This window comes from Heterocephalus glaber, unplaced genomic scaffold, assembly GCF_053883595.1.
Source record: "Heterocephalus glaber isolate CG9 unplaced genomic scaffold, H.glaber_assembly_v1.0 deba00000621, whole genome shotgun sequence".
Taxonomy (NCBI): domain Eukaryota; kingdom Metazoa; phylum Chordata; class Mammalia; order Rodentia; family Bathyergidae; genus Heterocephalus; species Heterocephalus glaber.
In genome coordinates, this window is record NW_028258153.1 from 18,749,059 (window position 1) to 18,771,422 (window position 22,364).

The 22,364-nt window shown below is 39.4% G+C and overlaps 1 protein-coding gene across 19 annotated transcripts in view; it reads left to right on the top strand.

Moving 5' to 3' along the window:
* Ino80d (INO80 complex subunit D) overlaps positions 1-22,364 on the top strand; it is an 87,706-nt gene that overhangs the window by 48,575 nt on the left and 16,767 nt on the right. For all 19 annotated transcript variants that reach the window (XM_087206247.1, XM_087206250.1, XM_087206256.1 and 16 more), the window contains 3 exons: positions 1,565-1,801; positions 14,054-14,163; positions 16,200-16,333. In XM_087206247.1, coding sequence (XP_087062373.1) covers positions 1,565-1,801; positions 14,054-14,163; positions 16,200-16,333 — 481 coding nt within the window. The remainder of the gene's footprint in view (positions 1-1,564; positions 1,802-14,053; positions 14,164-16,199; positions 16,334-22,364) is intronic.

Genomic DNA, 22,364 nt, shown 5'->3' on the forward strand with positions numbered 1-22,364 from the left:
GTGTGTGTGTGTGTGTTCGGTACTGGGGATCAAACTCGGGACCTTGTGCATGTGAGGCAGGTGGTGGAACCACTGAGCTAAATTCCCGGCCCTGCCTGTCTTCTTATTAAAGGTATTTAGAGCCCTATTGGCCTTACACAATTCCCAAGTATAGACCTTTTGTGAAACTCTGGCGAACAACACAAAATAAAGATTCATGGGCTGGGGCATCTCACAGGGAGATTCTGGTTCAGCAGATCTGGTATAGGTCCTGGGAATCTGAATCTTAAAATACTCTTAGATTTTTCTAGGGTGTTCAGATACTTCAAGTATTGCCCACTGTTTTAATTTTCAATTCTAGCTTCTTTCAAGTTATTCAATTTTGGAATGTGTTTTTTTTTTTTTAATCTAAATTTCACTCCAAACTCTGAAATTTTGCTCTCTGTTCTTTAGTGCCCTATGTAACACACATACAGTAAATGTTGAATGTTGAATAAGTGAAGATTGAAATAAGATTCTTCAGTTTGTTTTGTCTGTAGTAAAACTGTAGTGGTCATGTTTGTATGAGTCTATAAGTTTATATATAGTAGCCAGTTATAGGCTATTCTGAAAGGAAGGAGGAATAACACCTCTTAAGAGAACAAAAGTAATGATTTGTGAAAGTTATGTGTGGTTTACTTATGATAGAAGAGAAAGAAGATAACACAGGTTAGTAGTAGTACTGTATAACTAAAAATAGAAAATGAGATCACATTGGCTCATAGAACTGTGAATATTTTGCTAGGGATGGTGGCGCACGCCTGTGATCCCAGTACTCGGGAAGCTGAGGCTGGAGGAGCGCTGGGAGTTCAATGTCAGGCTGAATTACACGACGAGACCCTGTCTCAAAAAAAGAGAGAGAACTGTGAAGACTTTAATCTTGCTGGTGATACACAATGCTGTTAACCATAGCTGTCTTCTTGAGCCTAGAATCAGATGAACACTCACTATCACTAATTAATCACATTAGCACATGGTGGGAAACCTATAATTAATCCCTGCTCTCCGAAAAGCTGTCGAGCATAGGGCTAGAGTTATCACTGGAAAATGAATGTGAGCTCTACTGTACAATGAAGATTCTTGAAGTATTTAGCAAGAAAAGGATAGTTAAGTCACAGCATGTCTAAAAGGGCCATTCTGAGGCATTGTACTGTTGGAGTTCACTGCTGTGTTTCAGCAGTGACCTTTTAGAACATTATGGTGTATGTTTCTTCAGAACTGCCATTCATCTCCTCATACTTTCTTTCTTTCTCTCTTTCTTTATTTTGGTACCAGAGATCGAACTTGGGCTTGCGAGTCAGCAGGCGTGGTGCCACCGAGTAAATCCCTGGCCCTTCTCATACTTTTTTTAGTAAATAGAATTATTTTCTGCAAGTCTCCTACTCAAGATTTAGAAATAGTATGAATCTTTTTTGTCCTACTGTTTAAAAGAATGTTCTTAGATGCCAGAAACATGTTAACCCTGTGCACGCTCATGTGTATTTCCCCTTTCTAAGATGGGCATGACGTGTAAACAGTTTTTCTCTTCTTTCCCTGCATTTTTCAGGTCTGACGACGACGACGACGACGACGACGTGGAGAGCAGGAGCTCCAGGGTGACCCAACTTTGCACTTACTTTCAGCAGAAGTACAAGCACCTCTGCCGCCTGGCGCGGGAGGAGTCACGGCAGAAAAGATGCAGGCTGGCGCTGAGGAAGGCGCTGCTGCAGGCGGCCAGCCGGGAGCCGGAGAGCGCTGGCCAGCTGCTGCAGGAGCTGCGGAGAGAGGCGTGCGGCGGGGCCAGGTGAGACGTGGAGCCGGCTGTTGGATGCGCGCGGCTCTGGGTTCTGTCCCGCTTTTCGATCCCGGGTCTTGCCTTGCCTTGAACCACCCTTGAGTTTGGTCTGCTCTCCAGCTCCCAGTCCTCCTACCTCGGCCTCCTCGCACACCGCCTCCTGTGCTGTGCGCCTGGGTTTTCTATATGGAGAGGTTAGTTACAGCACATTGTGAGATGGACGTTTCATCCCCAAGTATTTGAGCGTTATATTTTACTTTTGTTCGTCAGAAGAGGTACGAAACAGGGCCAAAGATTTAGCTCAGTGGTACCGCACCTGCCTGGAAAGTGCAAGGTCCTGAGTTCAGTCCCTGCTACTCGAAAAAGAAAAGCGGGGGGAAGTACTATACAGGTGGCAAAATAAGCTAACAGTAGAAGAAAAATATTGCTGAATTTCCAGTGGAGTTTGATTAGAATTTATTCATTTGAGAACTTTGTCTTTATCTTTTTTAAAAATTAATTTTTTTTTTTTGGTACCTGGGATCGAACTCTGGACCTTATGCTTGCGAGGCAGGTGGTGGCACCACTGAGCTAAATCCCCGGGCCTAACAATTAATTTCATTGATACGCTTTTGAAATACATAATGATCACATTTATCATAGAGAATTTGTACCTATGCATAATATATCTTAACTCTTTTTTTATCCCATTCCTCTCCTTTCCCTTTAATCCTTCTTCCCTTCTTCCTTTGCAAGAGGTTGTTTTATTGTTTTCCTTCTACTTTTTACTTTTTTATCCCTATTCCCTCCCTGTCCCTTGTTCCCCTTCCCATTTGAACATTTTCTTCCTACTTCCCAATATCTATCCATTTTGATCCTTTTTTACCCTTTGGATTTCTCAGGCAAGAGAAACAATGTGATATTTAAACATGTGTGTTTGAGGCCGGGAATTTAGCTCAGTGGTTCTGCAGACTGCCTCGCAAGCACAAGGACCCGAATTCGATCCCAGATACCAAAAAAGAAAAGGTATAAACATGTGTGTTCGAGTTTTTTCACTTAAGAGTATGGTCTCAAGGTGCATTTATTTACCTAGAAATGTCTCAAGTTTAAGTTTATCCTTCTTTATGGCAGAGTAGTACTCCATTGCATTAAAAAATCTTCTTTATCCATTCATCACTTGATGGGCATTTGGGCTGTTTCCAAGATTTAGGTATTACAAACTGCTGCTATAAATATGCATGTGCATATATTGCTGTGGTATGATGCTTTTAATTCTTTCGGGAAGATACCTAGAAAGGGAATAGCTGGGTCAAATGGAACCTCAAGTTTTTTGAGGTATCTCTGAACTGATTTCCATGCTAGTTGTACCAGTTTTCACTCTTACCAACAGTAGAGAAGGGTTCCTTTTTTCCCACAGCCTTGCCCACGTTTGTTATTGGTTGATTTCTTGATGATGGCTATTTTTGGAGTGAGATGGAATCTCAGTGTTGTTTTAATTTGCATTTCTCCAATGACCAGTGTTGTTGAACATTTTCCTATATTTGCTCTTTCTACTTATTCATCTGAGAGGCATCTATTCATTTCAGATGGCCATTTTTGGATTGAGTCTTTACATTTGGGGGATCTGGTTCTTCTGAGTTCTTTATATATTCTAGATAGCAGTCCTTTGTCTGAAGAACAGCTGGTAAAATTTTTTCCCATTCTGTGAGTTGTCTGTTAACTATGCTGGTGGTTTCTTTTGCTGTGCAAAAGCTTTTTAATATGATGTGATACCAGTTGTTGATTCTTTATAATACTTCCTGTGTGATCAGGGTTTTGTTCATAAAGTCTTTGCCTGCACCCATGTCTTCAAGACTTTTACCTATTCTGTCTTCTAGCAGATTAAATGTTCCTGTTTTAATATTTTGTTTTTTGAGACAGGGTCTCCCTGTGTAGTTCAGGTTGGCCTTGAACTCACTATATAGCCTAGGCAGGCCTCAAACTCATAGCAGTCCTCCTGCCCTAGCCTCCCGAGTGCTGGGATTCCAGGTGTACCCCACCACACCAGTTGATGTTCTCATATTTAGGCCTTTGATCTTCTTGGCTTTTTGAGAAGGGTCTTGCTGTACAGTTCAAGCTTGACTTGAACCCACTATGTAGCCCAGGCTGGCCTTGAACTCAGGGTGATCCTCTTGCCTCAGCCTCCTGAGTGCTGGGATTACAGGTGTGCGCCACCAGACCTTGTTTGATATTTTGATTTTAGTTGAGTGCATGGTGAGAGATATAGGTCTAGTTTTAGTCTTTAGCATGTGGAAAGCCAGTTTTTTTTTTTTTGGAAAGCCAGTTTTCCCAGCACCATTTATTGAAGAGGCTTTCTTGGAATGAAAGTGTTTGGCTCCTTTGTTGAAATAAGGTAGCTGACAATGTTTGGAGTTGTTTCTGCATCTTCTATTCTGTTCCATTGATCCTTGGTTCATTTTTTTCCCCCCAGTACCATGCTGTTCTTATCACTGCATTTTTGTAGTATAATTTCAAGTCGGGGATTGTGATGCCCCCTGCTTTGCCCTTGTTGCCCAAAATTGCTTCACTATTCTATGTCTCTTCTGGTTCCATATGAATTTTAGGATTGTTTTCTCTAATTCTGTGAGGTATGCTGTTGGTATTTTGATTGGGATTGCATTAAATCTGTATAATAGTTTGGGAAGTATGGCCATTTTGACTCCATTGGTTCTTCCTACCCAAGAACAAGGAATATCTTTCCATTTTCTGCTATCCTCTTCCATCTCCTTTCTCAGGCTACTGCAGTTTTGAGAGTAAAGGTCTTTTACTTCCTTTGTTAGATTGATTGCTAAATATTTCATTTTCCTTGATGGCTACTGTTAAAGGTGCTGTCTCCCTAATTTCTCTTTCAGTGAGTTTGTTATTTGTGTACAGAAATGCTATTGACTTTTTTTTTTTTTTTTTTTGATCCTGGGGATTGAACTTGGGTCCTTGCGCTTGCACAGCAGGCGGCAAAACCACTGAGCTAAATCCCTGGCCACCGCTATTGACTTTTGACTGTTGACTTTGTATCCTGCTGTGCTACTGAATGTGGTTATTAATTCTAGGAGTCTTTTGGTGGAGTTTTTGGGGGTATTTTATGTAGCATATTATGTCATCCATAAATAATGATAATTTACCTTCTTCCTTTCCTATCCATATTCCTTTTATTTCTTTCTCTTGTCCAGCTGCTCTGGCTAATGTTTCCAGAACCACACTGAATAAGAGTGGTGATAGTGGATATCCTTGTCTTGTTCCTGATTTTAGAGTGAAAGCTTTCAATTTTTGACCATTTAGTATGATGTTGGCTGTTGGTTTGTCATAGATGATGGCTTTTATCAGATTGAGATAAAAACCTTTGTATACTGATTTTCTGTAGGTTTTTTATAAATCGTGAATGGGTATTGGACTTTGTCAAATGCTTTTTCTGTGCCTATTGAGATGATCTTGTGGTTTTTGTCCTTGGTTCTGTTAATGTGGTGTATTATATTTAGTGATTTGTGTATGTTGAACCATCCCTGCATCTCTGGGTGTATTGTACTTGGTCATGGTGTAGTCTTCTTGATGATTTGCTGCATTCTGTTTTCCAATATCTTATTGAGGATTTTTGTGTCTGTCTTCATTAGGGAGATTGGCCTGTAGTTCTGTTTTTTGGTTAGATCCTTCTCTGGTTTTGGTATCAGAATAATGCTTTCTTCCAGGAATGCTTAGGGAATATTGCTTCATTTTCAATTTCATTATCGAGTTTGAGGAGTAGTGGCATTAGATCTCTAAATTTCTTGTAGAATTCAGCAACAAATCTGTCAGGACCTAAGTTTTTCTTTGTTGGTAGTTATTTAATTACTTCTTCAATTTCATTGACTGATATTGGTTTATTTAGAATTTTTATATCTTCTTGATTTAGCTTTGTAATTCATATGTATCTAGGAATCTGTCCATTTCTTGAATTTTCCATCTTATTAGGGTATAGATTCTCAAAGTAGGTATTGATTATCTGGATTCCTGGAGGATCTGTTGTGATTTACCCCTTTTCATTCCAATTGCATTGATTTGAGTGTTTTCTCTTTTTTTTTTGATAAGATTGGCTAAGGGTTTGTCTATTTTATCGAACCTTTCAAAGAACCAACTCTTTTTTTTTTTTTTCAAAGAACCAACTCTTAAATTCATTAATTCTTCCCCCCACCCCCGTACCGGGCATCAAACTCAAGACCTTGCACTTGTCAGGCAGGCGCGGCACCACTGAGCTACATCCCTGCCTGATTCATTGATTCTTTGTATTGTTTTCCTCTTTTTTTTTTCTTTTTCTTTTTTGGTACTGGGGATTGAACTCGGGACCTTGCACTTGCGAGGCAGGCAGCAGCACCACTAAGCTAAATCCCTGGCCCATGTTTTCTTAGTCTTGATTGCATTAATTTCTGCTCTAATCTTTATAATTTCCTTCCTCATAAGAGCTTTGGATTTAACTTGCTCATCTTTTGTAGAACCTTGAGGTTCAACATTAGGTTATTTGAGCTTGCTCTGTTTTCCTGATGTGGGAATTCACCACTATACATTTCTCTTGTAGAACTGCTTTCATTGGTCCCATAAGTTCTGGTATGTTGTATTGGCATTATCATTTAATTGTAGAAACTATTGAATTTCTTCTTTAATTTCACCTGTGACCCATTGGTTGTTCAGGAGGGAGTCATTTTCACACGTTTATGTAGTTTTTGTAGTTTCTTTTCCCATTGATTTCAAATTTTATTTCATTATGGTCTATAATATGCATGGGATAATTTCAGTTCCTTTGCATTTGCTTAAGCATTTTCTGTGAGGTAGTATGTGGTCTGTTGCGGAGAAAGTCTCATGTGCAGAGAAGAATGTGTATTTTGTTGTGGGGTGGAACACTCTATAGATATCTACTAAGGCCTTTTGTTCAAAGGTTTGGTTCAGTTCTGATATTTCTTTGTTGATTTTTTTTGTCTAGTTGATCTGTGTATTTGTGACAGTGGGGTATTGTGGTTCACCATTATAAGTGTATTAGTGCTTATCTGACTTTTCATATCCATTAATGTTTATTTTGTGTAGTTGTGTGAACTGGCATTTGGTGCATATTTATTTATGATTTTTCTTTTTCTCTTCTGTTGTTCCCTTAATAAGTATGTAGTGACTTTCTTTGTCTCTTTTGATTAGTCTTAGCTTGAAACCCATTTTACCTGGAAATAGAATAGCTACTCCTGCCCTTTTCTGGGCTCCTGTCACATAGAGTATTGTTTTGTATCCTTTGACTTTCAGTTTGTGAGTTTCTTTTTGAGTTTTTTGGGTTTTTTTGGTACTGGGGATCAAACTCCAGATCTTGCATTTGCGAGGGAGGTGGCAGAACCACTGAGCTCCCTGGCCCTCTTTTTGAGTTTAATGTGTTTCTTGTATGCAGCATATTGTTGGATCTTGTTTCTTGATCCATTCTGTCAATTTGTTTCTTTTGATTGGTGAATTGAGACCATTTGCATTGATGATTATAATTGGAATGTATTGAGTTATCCTTGTCATACTATTTTCCTGCTGTTGGTTCCCTTTCTTTCTCCTTGTTTAATTGCTTGCCTTACCTGGTGGACTCATTCTTTTGGGATTCTTGGAATTGTTGTCTTCATTGTCTTTTTCTAGAACATCCTTCAGAACTTTTTGGAGTGCTGGTTTGGTGATCATGCATTTATTCAGGTGTTCTTTATCATGGAAGTATCTTATTTCTCCATCAATTTTGAAAGATAATTTTGTGGGGTATATCAATACTGATTGGAGGTTGTTTTCTTCTAGGGATTGAAATACTTCACTCCATGTTCTTCTTTACTTAAGGGTTTGTGTTGAGAAGTCTGCTGTGATTCTGATGGGTTTTCCTTTTGGGGATTTGTTTTCTCTTAACAGCTTTTAATATTTTGTTCTTGTGTTGATTTTTCTGGAATCTTTCTTGATTATTATGTGCATGTTCTATATGCCTTACTTATCTGTATGTCAGATCCTTTTTCCATGCTTGGGAAGTTTTCTGCTATTCTCTGATCAGGTATTTTGTTTGTTTGTTTGTTTAAAGTAAGATCTCACTATGTAGTTCAGGACGGCCTTGAACTCACTATGTAGCCAGGCTTGCCTGGAATTCATGATGATTCTTCTGCATCAGCCTCCAGAGAGCTGAGATTATAGATGTATACCATTATGCCCAGCTTGTGAACAGGCTTTTTATGTCCTTTTTTCTATCTTCAGGATTTTCATTGATTCTGTTTAATCTTATGTTATTCTTCTTTGCACCATCTAGCAGCTATTGGGATTTTTCTTTTAAGAGTAGGAAAAATTTATTGAAAGGTAGCTTCTGTCTAAGAGAGACAGAAGGGGGACCAGAAAATGGGTTACCTCATATTGGATTATTTTTTTTTGGTCCCTTGTTTTTAGTTTTTTTGAGACGGGGTCTTGCTATGTAGTTCAGGCTGGTCTTGAACTCCCTATGTAGCTCAGACTGGAGATCCTCCTACCTCAGCCTCTGGAATGCTGGGATTAGAGGTGCGCACCACCATGCCTAGCTCCCTTGATATTTTTAAATCTTTAATTTGATGATGGCTAACTGTAAACCTGTCTTCTAGGTCTGATAGTCTATCTTCACAGTTGATTCTGCTGCATATACTTTCAGTAGAATTTTTAATCTCCTGGATATCTGTTTGAATCTGTTTCATGGAATTCAGTTCTTTCCTATATTGGGCATTCATGGTTTCTATTACTTTTCTAAGCTCCTCTATTTTTAAAAACCTGTATCTATTTTAGATTCACTAATGATGTGCTTCATTATGGTCATCATCTCTTTAGTTATCTGTTTAATTATTTCTGATTCATTTTTTCTAGAGATTCATCTTCTTTGTTACTTCTCTTACCATTTCAGAAAGTTCAAGTGGGTGGCTTTTGATTTCTTCCACCTCAGTATCTCTTGGATTTGCCTTTGGAGAGTTGGGGATGTTCAGTTGCATCTTGCTTCCATATTTTCTTATTTTCTTTTTTTGTTTGTTTGTTTTCTGCATTGATGCTTGTAAATTGCTTATGGTAGGTAGCATTTTTAGTAATATCTAGACCTCTTTAGAAAATCACTACTTTTAGAAGTTGGTTTCTAGGCATAACTGGTTTTTTTGTTTATTTGTTTTTTTGAGACAGGATCTCATATGGTTCAGGCTGGCCTTGAACTCACTGTGTATTCCAGGCCAGCCTTGAACTCATGGCAATCCTCCTGCCTCAGCCTCCTGAGTGCTGGGATTACAGGAATAATCCTATAATCCGTGCCAGGCTCTAGGTGTAACTAACTTTTGGCTTTGGGTCTGAACCAAGATCCTGCCTCTTCAGTTTATTAGGGATGAGACATTCCTGCCTGTTTGGCCTAGCACCCAGTTCTTTGATATTGCAGTATGATATTGTTTATGACCCCTAGACAACCCCAGTGTTGTCATACAAGGAAGAACAACTGACTGAAACAATTCTGTCCCCTTGGCTAAAGTAGTACAGTCAGTAATAAGAATAGCACTAAGCATAGTCTAGGAAATGACAAACTGTGCTGTTAGTTTGCTACCTTTTACCATAGGTACAAGATTTTATAGTTACATAACTAAATGTAAAACATCATTGGCCGGGGATTCAGCTCAGTGGTTCCGCCACCTGCCTCGCAAGCACGAGGTGCTGAGTTTGACCCCTGGTACCCCAAAGAAAAAATCATCAAATTATATATAGTAAATATCCCCTCAGTAGAGTGGTTTACCTTCAGGGGAGAAAATTTAAAAGGAGTAAGAGGGGGAAAAATAGAGAAATAAAAGAATAGAAAGAGATTAGAAGCAAGGCCAAAGGACAAAAGATTACCTAAGCTTTGGGAAACAGGTGAAGAAGACAGGAGGGAAAGAAAGAAGGAAAAAACAAGAACAAAACAAAAACCCTATGAACAGTGTTCACACTCATGAAAAAACAAAAGCAATCAGTCAAGATAAAAAGAAAATAAATTTCTCTGTTTTCAAGGCTGTGGTTGGGCTGGGGATTTAGCTCAGTGGTTCTGCTGCCTGCCTTGCAAGCCCACAGTCCTGAGTTTGATCTCCGGTACCAACAAAAAACAAGAACAATCAAGGCTGTAGTTACCTTTGTAGTCTACAGTTTGTGGTAGTCTCTAGTGCAGGGTGTATGTCTGCTGACACTGGTAGACAAAGGAGGCAGACAAGAGCCCAGATCTGTGTCAGATGGTCCCAGCGCCTGTAGTAGGGTTAGGGTGGGGTGCTCATTCTGGTTCTTTTCTGTTCCATGGAAGTTCAGGCTTATTTTGGGCCCTGGTTGTGGGGATGAGGCCTGAGTTGTTCAACCTACAGTGCTCTTGAGTGTCTCTTGTTGGCCTGACCACAGCTCCTTGATCATGGACATCTCCCATGGTTGTGGCTCACCAGTTACTGTGGGATTTCAACACTGGGAACCCTGAGATGAAGCCAGCCCAGGGCTGTTCCGGGTCCTGGGTTCAGTGGGCCCCTACCCGAAATGGCATCTGGCCAAGCTCTCTCTCCAGGGGATGTGGCAGTTGTTTAGATTGTAGTCACTTAGTAGCTGTTATAGTGCTTGGCATCCACTGCCCTATTCCACGATGCACTTCTTCTTGAAGACCTCTGGTGTTACCACTTTCACTGTATCTCTGTATCTTCCTTTCTCACACTATGAGCCAGGAGCCAAGGAGAAAGTGCTGGTTGCCCCTTAGTTTTTCTTCATTGTGGTCTGCTGCTTCAACTTCTCTGTAGGCTCTAATTTTCCTTTCATGTCCTTTTTGGGTCCCAGGGATACACCTCTCTCCTTCCTTCCTTTCCCAAACTGTTATTTTCCAGTGACTGTATTCTGAATCTTAGGGAGGCTGATTTGTGGCTGCTTACCACAATGCCATCTTCCTGGAAGTCTCAAAAAACTATTCCTTTTCTACTGCTACATAACATTTATGAGCTGACAGTGTTGTAGGTCAGGAATCTAGGCAGGCCTGAGGAGGCTCTGCCCCTGTACTACCAGGCCAAAATCAAGGTGCAGCCTATTAGGCTCTGGGGAATCAAGATTGCAGAAATTAATGTGTATTAGGCAGGGCTTCCTACATCAACTCTTCTCTGCTTGGTACTACTAGGAAGGTTCGGCCACCAGAGGGCACAAGAACCACAATTCTGTGGTGTCCCAGCTCCTGCTAAAAGTATGGACCGAATGCCTGCAGCATCACAGCACTTGGGATCTTGATAGAAACCTCAAACCTTACACCAGAGCTCATGGCTTGCTGAATCAAAGTCTAATTTTCATTTTCTATAATGATCATGAATTACCTGAATAAAGTTTTCATGCTAGAAAGGAATTTCCATGAGTGTAGGAACGAGGTGCATTTTATTCTCAAATCTGTGCTGTTGATGAACAAATGACTGGCATTGACTATGTGAAAGTCTATTCTCTTTGTTCAAACACTTCACTCAATTTGATGCAGGTTATAAATAATGATGTTTGTTGGGTGTGGTGGCGCACTCCTGTAACCCCAGCACTCGGGAGGCTGAGCCAAGAGGATCTCCATGAGTTCGAGGCCAGCCTGGGCTACTTAGTGAATTCAAGAAAGACCAGCCTGAACTGCATAATGAGACCCTGTCTTCAAAGAGTCTAGTATATTATAATCTTGTCAAAGGTGTAAGTCTGTACAGTTAGTTTGGGACAATTACGTATTTGTGTGAAAAATGTATATCATATACATATATTTTAATATGTATTTTATTTTTTGATGGTGCTGAGTATTGAACCTAGGGCCCCACATAGGCTAGCTAAGTGCTCTACTACCAGAGCTATACCCCAGCTCTATGATTTTTAACTAGTCATTTTCAGAACATCTCCCAGTGTGATATTAAAAAAATTATGTGTCACCAGATAAAAAAACAAAACCTGATGTGTTCCCTTACTCTTTCAGTTGATTTGATGTCATGTGGTTATGTTACTCATGATTAATAAAAAATTTACATTATGTCACTGATGATCATTGTGTCATTGATAAATTCTTTTTATTAATATATATTTGTGATACATAATAATTACATTCCTTTTGGGGAATTGGCACATATACATATTGTACCACTTATTACTGTAATTTTTATGTTGGGTTCAGAACAATTAGTTGTTACTTGCATGATGTCCTCCATGTGCGGTTGTTCATTTCAAAGTCACTGGTCTACAAAAGACATTCACATAAATATTTTAGAAATTAAACTCCAATGTTTACTTTCTTTCTTTTTTTTTGGTACCGGGGATCGAACTCGGGTCCTTGCGCTTGTGCAGCAGGCAGTGAAACATGAGCTAAATCCCCGACCCCCAATGTTTACTTTCTAATATATATTCTTTAAAATATGGTTTATATACAAGCTGAATAATGTTAATATATTCTTTATTATGTAATAGCCTTTTCATACTTGGTAAATAGAATAAATCACTGACCTACCTTCATGTAAATCTAAATACCTAGCAGCTCCCAGCCTACAGTGTCTGGTGTTTGTGTGTTGTTGTCCATACAGAAACGTACTTGTTTTCTGGGGGTACTGTAGATCATGCAAAAGGAGCCCTTTAGTAGGTATTTTTCATAGTAAAAATGTAAAAAAGGTTTAGTAATTCCTTTGGTTGGGATTATTTGGATAATATATCTAACATCATAATAAGCATTTTAACCTTAATTTATCTATGGATATTGAACTGACTTAGGATTTATTTTGAGAGCGTCATAAAGTGATTTTTTAAAATGAAACCAATTTCTTTGGAAGGCGAGAAAGGAAATGAGGCAACATGTTACACATTAAGCTTGGTAGATAAGTAAATTATTAAAATGTTCAGTGAAGATTATCCCTTCTTTTTAAATCTAGATCAAGAAAATTGGGCTTAGCTGCCAAAATAGTAAGCTTTATTTATTTCAAGCTATCTTTTTTACCTAACTAATGTGAGTGCCGCCATTTTAGGGGCAGCATATAAACTATTAGCAATAAATAGTTTTAATTCTATAATGATCCTCTTCCCCAGGCTTGTGATCCTGATAAACCTTGCAGAACTCTTAAATTAAAGCAAACTCTGTGGCAGCATTTAATTATCTATTTGTGTTTAATGTTTTTATGAGAGTAATTATTCTAATAGAAGTATTCTTTTATTTAGATTTTATGTAAATTTATATACAATTTAGATTCTGTGTGGCCTGATCTAATTATTATAAATCATTACATTGAAACCTTTAGAAAGATACTAGAAATAACCTTGTTTTTTGTTTTTGATGCCTGATCTGTGACTCACGTTAAGATTCTTTTCTACACAGACATGTAAAGGCCTAATAGTTTGGCTTGTAAAGGCGATGATTTATAGAACTATTACTATTTTTGAAACCATGCAAATGCATTGCCTATTCATGAAGTTTAAAAATAAGTTAAAATATTTAAATGTTAATGGAACAAAGTTTAAAAGTACAGTATGTCTAGCCAGCCATGGTGGCACACATCTGTAATCCCAGCACTCGAGAGGCTGAGGCATGAGGATCTTTGCAAGTTAGAGCCCAGCCTGGTCTCCATAGTGAGTTCAAGACTAGTCTGGACTACATAGCAAGACTGTGTCTCAAAACACCAAAAAGAAAGAAAAGGGGGCTAAAGTGAGCACAATTTGGCAGATAAAAGCAACTCAACCATTTTTTCATCTTAGCAGCTGCCTCCATTCCATGTACAAATCTTTTTGCAAGATGTGCTGTCCCACAGTGTAAGGGAACAGAACCCTCATGACGGTGACCACTGTGGCTGATGCTGTGTTCCTCACTGTGCCCTGTATATCAGCAGTTTGGATGTATTTATCTCTTCATGCTTACAGCAATGCTGCCAGTTGATGGTGCCTTGCTTTCATACAGTGAGGGCAGAGCTGAAATTCATAGCCAGGTCTGTCTGATTCTGGGCTTATTTGTCATCACTTTTCTACCTCTTTGTGAAGTAAAAGCCACCAAAGTATCACTTAGAAAATAACAGAGATATATTTAAAACCGATTTACCGATTTGGATGTGACTGTTTACTTTGAATATCAATAGATTAAAGGAATAACACATTGGCCAATTGTAATGCCTGCTCTTTCTTTAACTCATATTTGCATTGTAATAACTGGAGTAGTGGAGTAATGTTGAAAGATTACTTTGGACTCTTAAAGCATTTTTTTAACGACTAACTTTGTGTTTTTTTCAACAACTGACTTTGTGTTTTTTTCTTCCCTAGCATAAGCCAGACCAAGTTGAAGGAGTTAGAACCCGCAGCTTGCAGCGGAGCCACGAAGGGTGAGCAGTGTACAAACAGAGCCCTTCCGTTCACCAGACACTGTTTCCAGCGTATCCTTTGATCAGCATGGGCTCTGTACCCATGTGCGTGTGCGCGTGTGTGTGTGTGTGTGTGTGTGTGCACATGCGCGCCAGTGTTTCTGGGGATTGAACACAGGGCCTGGTAATGCTCTACTGCTGGAGATAACTGTACTTCATTTCTAAATCAAGGAAGGAAATGACTTTGAAATCATAATGTTTGAAGTAAATTTCATGTAGCTCAAATTTTCATGAAGTCTTCTGAGTATTTTTTTTCTTGCCTTTATCATTGTAATCTTTAAAAAGTTTTCTTTCACTTTTCATTCTCATCACATTGAGCTGGGAAAGGAAGGAACTAGGAATGTATAAGTGGCATTATTCTCTTTCAGGCAGAACTGGGAGCCAATTTCTAGTTGTTTTTAAGTTCAGAATCTATTTGAGTCTAAAAGGTATGAATCAAAACAAAGTAAACAAAATTGTTTCAAAAAGCAGATTGTAACCAAAAAGGTTTTAATTATTTTATTAATAGAACTGTGATTTCACATAGCTTGAAAGAAGAAACTATAACAATTATCGATGGAAAAATCAAAGCATGGTGGTTTTATTTTGGGCTGGTTTTTTTTGGCACCGAGGACCGAACTCAGGACCTTGCGCTCATCAAGCAGGCGCTGTGCTGTTGAGCTACATCCCCAGTTCAAAGCATAGTGTTTAAAATCTGTTTTTATTCTTCTAAGTTACAAGGTTTTGCACTGTGCCTTATGCTATAGTATTAAGTTGCTTTTTATAGTGAGTGCAGTGCTCGTTTGAAATAAAGATAACAAGTCAGGCATGGTGCCACACCTGTAATCCCAGCACCTGAGATGCTGAGGCAGGAGGATCTCGTGAGTTCAAAGCTAGCCTGAGGTGCATAGTGAGACCCTATCTCAAAAATCCAAGAGAGAAAAAAACAAAGAAAGAAAGCTCTCAAATGTCACTGGCTAGGAAAGAAGGTACCTTAAGATACACTTCAGGAAAACTTAGGAGCTTCAGGCTCATGATGAAATTTATTACTAACAGTTTTATTAAATATTTTTTAAATTTATGTGATAGCAATTATGTACTCTTTGCACTCTTGAGTTTTGCCCTCCTTTCTGTTCTTGAAACTGTATTTTCATAGCCTTTTCAGCAGCAGTTTCTATATATATGTGCTGCCGAAGCAAGCACAGCAGCAGTTTCTATATAATAAAGGTTTTACAAATACTGTATACTATAAAGAACCCAAAGATACTTCCTTAATAGGTAGACAGTAAGGGCTGGGGATTTAGCTCAGTGGCACTGCGCCTGCCTCACAACCGCATGGTACTGAGTTTGATCTCTAGTACCAAAAAAAAAAAAATAGAAAATAAACTTTTTTTCATTGCTTGATTGATGAATCAATTGATTGATTGATTGATGTGTCTTTTGATGCTGGAAAACCAAATGGGGGCCTGGCACTTGCTAATAAGCACTTCTACCACTGAGCTACAGTCCTACTCCAGAAAGTAAATGTTACAGCAATATAGTAGTAGCTAAGGGCACAAGAATGCTCCAAAATGTTGATGATGGAAAACTGTTGTTCCCATTTTAAGTAAAAGTTTGATTTAAATGTCTCTTTTTTCATAAATTGTGAATTTGAGTTTGGTGTTGGAAATGCAAAATGAAATACTAAACTTTGGACAGATGTGTTTTTAATATCTTTACATTTTTATTCTCCTTGATGAGGATCATAAGCAGAACATTGTCTTTTAAAAAGTTTGTTACAGTGAAAGTTTTAGGAGTTAATCTGTTAGGAAGTGATCATGCTTCTCCAAGTAACAGAGGTGGGTTCCTAGTAGCCGTTAGAGAGGCTGTGTCAGGAGCCCACTTGCCAAGGGTTTTTCCAGAAGCTTCCTCTGATGGAGCAGGACACTGAGCTCAGCCGTTAGCACTTTGACTTTTGTAGATGATAAAATGCGTACTTACTAAACACAACCAGGGGAAGTAACATGTTATATAGAGAGTGAGAAATTGAGAAGCGCTGCAGTGTATTTCAGCCCTGACTCACACCCCAGACATCCTCTCGAACCGCTCCCAGCAGCTCTTCTCCAGCTGCACCGCCAGGTTTGCAGATGGGCAGCAGTGCTCGGTGCCTGTGTTTGACATCACACACCAGACACCGCTGTGTGAAGAACATGCCAAAAAAATGGTGAGTTAACCCTTGATGGCTGTCTGCAGTGAGAAATGTTTTGTGACGAAGGACAGTGTGCCATTCCATGTCACATTTCAGAATTCTGAAATAAGGATACTCTTCAGTAAATTCTGTTCACGTTTTCCAAAATTTGAAAATCCCAAAGCCTGAAACGCCTCTAGTCCCTAAGCATTTCAGATAAGGAATACTCAGTCTATAGTTACTGAGCTAAGATTGTTTTATTTATTATCTTTTCCTATTCTGTACTTCTTCTTCTGCATACATCATGTCTTATGAGATGTGCTAAAAAAAAGTATGGTGAATGTTGGTTTATCCCAGCAGTTCAAAAAACAACAAAAATGTTCCTTTATAATTATTCCCATCCATCAGTTACTGCCAGTTATTGTGCTGGGTACTTTATGTACCAAAAAGTTGAACAAGCCACTTCCTGCCCTCTGTAAGCACTCTGCAGTTTCCTGGGTAACAGAGCAGGCATTGGGCTTTGTTATTAGCTGAATGTCTAAACAAGCTGATGGCTCATCCTGGACCTCTGCTTCGATGGGTGTCATTCACTGCTGCTTCACCAACAGCCCCAGTGCTTTTAGTTTCCTCTGTGAGCCATGTGTTTTGAAAAATTTGAATACTACAGACTACATATACATACTGTTGAATTTATGTTCCCATTTTCTTCTTCTTCTTCTTTTTTTTTGGTGCCAGGGATCGAACTCAGGACCTTGCACTAGCGAGGCAGATGCAGTGCCACTGAGCTAAATCCCTGGCCCGTTCCCATTTTCATTTTAAAATATTTTAAATATAGGCATTATTTATCCTATAGAAGCTTTGTCATGGATGAGGAATAATTTTTGTAAGGCTTTTTGAACCACTGCTGTGGGTTTGGTTAATTCCCAGGCCCTTGGTAATGTGGGCCTTGAAGCCCTCAGCCCCTTAAAGGATGCCAGTTATTTATTCTGATGTTAAAGTTCTGCAATTCCAGCATAGTTCTAAAAGTAGGAAAATGTTAAATAGGGAAGCTGTATTGTAGAATCTGTTTTAATAATTTGAGTGAATTTTAAAAATTATATAACAACTATATAAACTGCTTTTGAAGAAATTCAAAGCAATTTATTATTTTTTTTGGCTAGTTAAATATTCCTACATAGGCAAATTTATTGAAACAAACCTAAGTCAGAAAATGAGAATATATTTTATATAGTGATATAAAATTAAAAATATAGTATAAATGAATTAATAGCTTTCTAAAAAGTATTCATAATACAAATTTTTGAAGATGATTTTCTCAACCCAGTGTGGTGATGCATGCCTGTGATCTAACTACTTGGGAGGCTGAGGCAGAACTGAAAGTCCCAGGGCAGCCTGGGCAACTCAGTGAGACCCTGTCTCAAAGTAAAAGAGCCAGGCCTGGGGATTTAGCTCAGTTTTGCTGTGCCTGCCTTGCAAGTGCAAGGTCCTGAGTTCAATCCCCAGTACCAGGAAAAAAAGAAAAAGAGCCAAAGGTGTAACTTAGTGTGAGAGTGCTTGCCCAGCATGCACAAGGTTCGGGCCCCAGGTTCAGTCCCCAATACTACAAACAAAAACAAACCTCAGACAGAGAGTCAGAGAGAATATGAGAATGAAGGCAGTTACAGAATCTGATACTTGTTTGAGCTATTTCTGCTTTAGGTTAAAAATTACTTAAGAGACCGCAACAAATACTTGTAACATGTTACCATTATCTTTGCCTGATTATTGTAATAGCCAGGATCCTGATTGATCTTCCTTCTTCTTGTATACCCATCCTTTTTTTGTTTGTTTTTGGGACAGGGTCTTGCTCTGTAGCCCAGGTTGGCCTCAAACTCAAGGCAATCCTCCTGCCACAGCCTCCTGAGTGCTGATATTATAGGCATGTACCACCACATCCAGATATACCTATCCTTTTGCACACACAAACAAGTGTGTTCACATAACAGCCAGAGTGGGCTCTGTGTGTGCTGCACTTTGTTTGAGTTAATTCAGTCTTTTTGGTTCACAGTTCTGTGAGGTCTGACAAATGCATGACATTGTGTAACCCTCCCCATAATCAAGATATACAATGGTCCCATCAGCTTCCTGCATTCTTTTGTAGTCAACTTTACTCCATCTCCACTGGTCTGTTTTCAGTCCTTGTAATTTTGCATTTTCTGCAATGTTACATCAGTGGAATCATGCAGCATTGTAGCCTTTAGAGCAGACCTTTTAAAATAGACATCTAATCACTTTCATTCCGTGATTGAGCTTTTCTAATGGCTCCCCATCACATCTAGAGTCAAATCTGAGTTTTGTTTTGTTTTTTGAGACAGGGTCTTGCTATGTAGATCAGGCTGGCCTTGAACTCACTGTGTAGCCCAGGATAGCCTTGAACTGATGGTAATCCTCCTGCCTCAGCCTCTTGAGTGCTGGGATTACAAGCGTGTGCCAGCATGCCCTCAAATCTGAAATTCTTATCATGGCCTAAGAGGCACTTTCTGATCGGGGCTACCTCCTCAGCTCCATCTCCCTGCATCTTCCCTTCCTGGACTTCCAGCAGTGTTGGTCTTCTACTGTTTTTCTGGTACACCTCAGGGGCTTTGCTCTTCTCTGTTTTTCTGCAATGCTCTTGTCCCAGATTTCTGCATGCTTCACAACTCCATTTAATTCAAGTTTTTGACCAGATAATCCCTCATCAAAGAAGTCATCTACCTCCTTGGTGCTCTGTCAGTTTTTAGCTTCTTGCTCTTTTTTTCTTCCTAATATTTATTTGCTTAACATAATTATTTATTTTGTCTGTTTATTGACTATTCTATTAGAATGTAAACTTTACAAGGGCAGACATTTTTGTTTGTTGCTATATCCTTAGTACTTAGGACAGAGGATGGTCAGTACAGTATGTAATTGTTGAGTAAATTCATGTTTAAGCACATGGCTGGGAAAGGTGAAGATTCTGAATGAAACTCAACCACTGGATGGGATACCCATTGACAGAAGAGGCTCTAGCACAGTCTAGCAGGCATAATGTGGTGTTGCAGCAGGTCCTGTACAGGTGGCAATTAAGAGAGTAGTTTGTCCTGCTGTAGAGGTAGAAAGTTGGGAGTGGGAGTGAGTAGTGTTTGGGGACTCATTAATGCTAGGTAGGTGAACTGCCAGCGCTGGGAAAGCTTCCGGGGAGTGGTTGCTGGGTGAGGGGATCAAGGCAAAGTGTCTGTCCTGGGGAGTTTATGTGGAGTATCTGACACGGTGCTAAGAATGTCACAAGGCTCTGGGGATCGGCCTAGTATACTTGAGCAGGAGCCTGTTCCAGGGGTACCTTCGAGTTGGTTGTTACCTCTGGAGCTAGAGCTGCTGGACATCCTCCTGCAGAGCCCTGCACTGGTGCTGTGGGGAAGCCTGAGGTGGAAGCCAAGCGCACTGGTGGAGAGTTAAATCACTTGTTGAATTGCATCTGTCTATCAGTCAGTTGATCAGTTTTGTATTTGTGACATGAGTCTATAATTATGTTTGCATTCAGATATTTAAGTGGGATTGTACTTCTTTTAGGTTTCTCGAATTTATGCATTAATTTTTTACTTTTCTGTTTTTAATTTATTTGCTTTGTGATAGTTATTAGTCTTCAAATCTATTGTTATGAGCTTTTTATTTAAAGTTATTGCTGAATTCATGGGATCAAAGATTCTATCAGTTGTAAAAATTACTGTTTTATATACCATCAAGAAAGAAAAGATGTTGCCAATATACAAGGTTTTTATATTACTTAGAATTTTTGTTTTATATTTATTAAAAGAGCCTTTTGAAAACTTACTTAGGGGCCAGGGATTTAGCTCAGTGGTTTCACCGCCTGCTGCCCAAGCGCAAGGACCTGAGTTCAATCCCCCGTGCCAAAAACAAAAACAAAAATACTTACTTAGGGGCCAGGGATTTAGCTCAGTGGTTCCAGCGCCTGCCTCACAAGCGCAGGGTCCTGAGTTCAATCCCCGGTACCAATAAACAAACAAACTTACTTACTTAGACATGGGTTCGTCCCTACTGCCCTGTGGTACTCGGTATTGAACCCAGGGCCTTTGCGCTGAGCTACCTCCCAGCGCTTTTATTTTCTATTTTGAAATTGGCTTGCTAAGTTACCTCAGCTGTGATTAAACTTGTAGTTATCCTGCTTCAGCCTCCTAGGTAGCTGGGATCACAGGTGTAGGCCACCACAGCCAGGGTAGATGTGGATTTTTTATCTAAGTCTGTGTCACTCCTAATCTCTTCTGTTACTACTGGATATGTGAAAGCCAGATTATCACTTTGTGGTTGTTTTCTTTTCTCACTTGGTTGTTGTTTTGCATTTATTAAAAAGGAGTGTAGTCAGTTCTTCACTATGAGTACCTGCTTCACTAATATCAGTAATATACTTTCCTGCTCTTTGTACCTTTCTACATACACAAGTTTTCCCTCAAATTGTGCTAATAGTGCACACATCTTCATTCAAATGATGCCAGCATGAAAACTGTAGCTAAGTCTGAGCATCTGTGCAGGCAGTGCCAACTATAATGACCATCACCTGACTGACAGCCACAGTAAGACACAGTGATTATAAAATCCTTCCCAATTACAGAGATAAGAAAATGTTCTTCCAGGAATTGATGAACTATGGTGTCTTAGTTCCAGGGGCTATATCTCAGTGCCTCAGACTGCAAAACTTATAAAAAACAGAAATGTATTTCTCAGTTCCAGGGGCCAGAAGTTCAAAGACGGTGGCAGTATGGTTGGGCTCTGGTGAGGCTCCCCTCTGTGTTGCACCCTGCCAGCCTCCTTGTATCCTTGTGTGGTAGAGAGGGAGCCGCAGACATCTCTGGGGTCTCATTTATAAGGCATCAGTCCCATTCTTAGGTCTGTACACCTGTGTGTTCATTGACCTTTCTCTTTACATTATCTCTCTGCTCACATCAGTTCCTTGTGTCATGGATTTCCCTGTCTGCATTTCCATTCCTTTCTACAGCTTTCGCCTAGCTCCCTAGGCATCTGCCTATCTCAGACTGTATGTGAGCCACACGGAATTCTTATCTTCTCTTCTGAATCAGCTTCTTTTGCTGTGTGCTCTGTATCACCTAGTGGTACCCGCAGATATCCTCACCACATCAGTGGAGCTCTTGGATCTGAAGGGCTGGGTTCTATCCCCAGAACCACAGAAATAAAAAAAAGCAAATAGCTCTGCACTGCCTGTTAAATAAAGTTTAAAACTTTTAACAGGATATTCAGAGCCATACATCCTCTCCGCCTGAACTTCTATACAGCTTACTTTTGTATTTTATCCCCCATTATACCCTAAATAGCAGGCAGGCCCAGTTCTTTGCTATTTTTCTCCTTTGTGTTGTTTCATTCACCACTTAATATCTCATTTATCCTTTAATCGCACAAAACTACAAGTAATTTTCTTTTTGTGTACCTTTGAGAGGTGTTTATATTGTCATGGCTTAATTTTGTATACTGTATTTATGTATATTTTTATTTGTGTTTTGCCTGAAGGAGAGTTCTTACAGACTACAAATTAAATTTTTTCTTGTGCTATAGCACTTAGGATGTTTTTAAAATGCATAATGAGTTGAATCAGTGGGAATTAAATGATTTTTTGATCCTTTATTAAATACAGTTTGAGAGGGCTGGGGAGTTATCTCAGTGGCACTGCACCTGCCTCGAAAGCACAAGGTCCAGAGTTCTATCCCCAGTATCCCCCCCCAAAATAATAAATAAATACAGTTTGAGTGTTTTAGGTATTATATAGAATATTAAGAGAACAATTTTTTTAAAGAGTGTTAGGTTTTTTTTGGATAATCTAGTTTTTTAAAAATTAAATTTGTTTTAACTGGCACGAGAAAATGTCACATCTGCTCCTGGTCAGGGAACCAAATGTGTCACATCTGGGGGACGAAGACTGCTGCTCTGCTGTGTGAGCAGCCTGCTGGGAACGTAAATTCAGCCTCAATAAAATATTAGAGGAACAAAGTTTAATGAAAGGAAGACACTATTTGTAAAGAGGAAAAGGAAGGGGGAGAAAGGA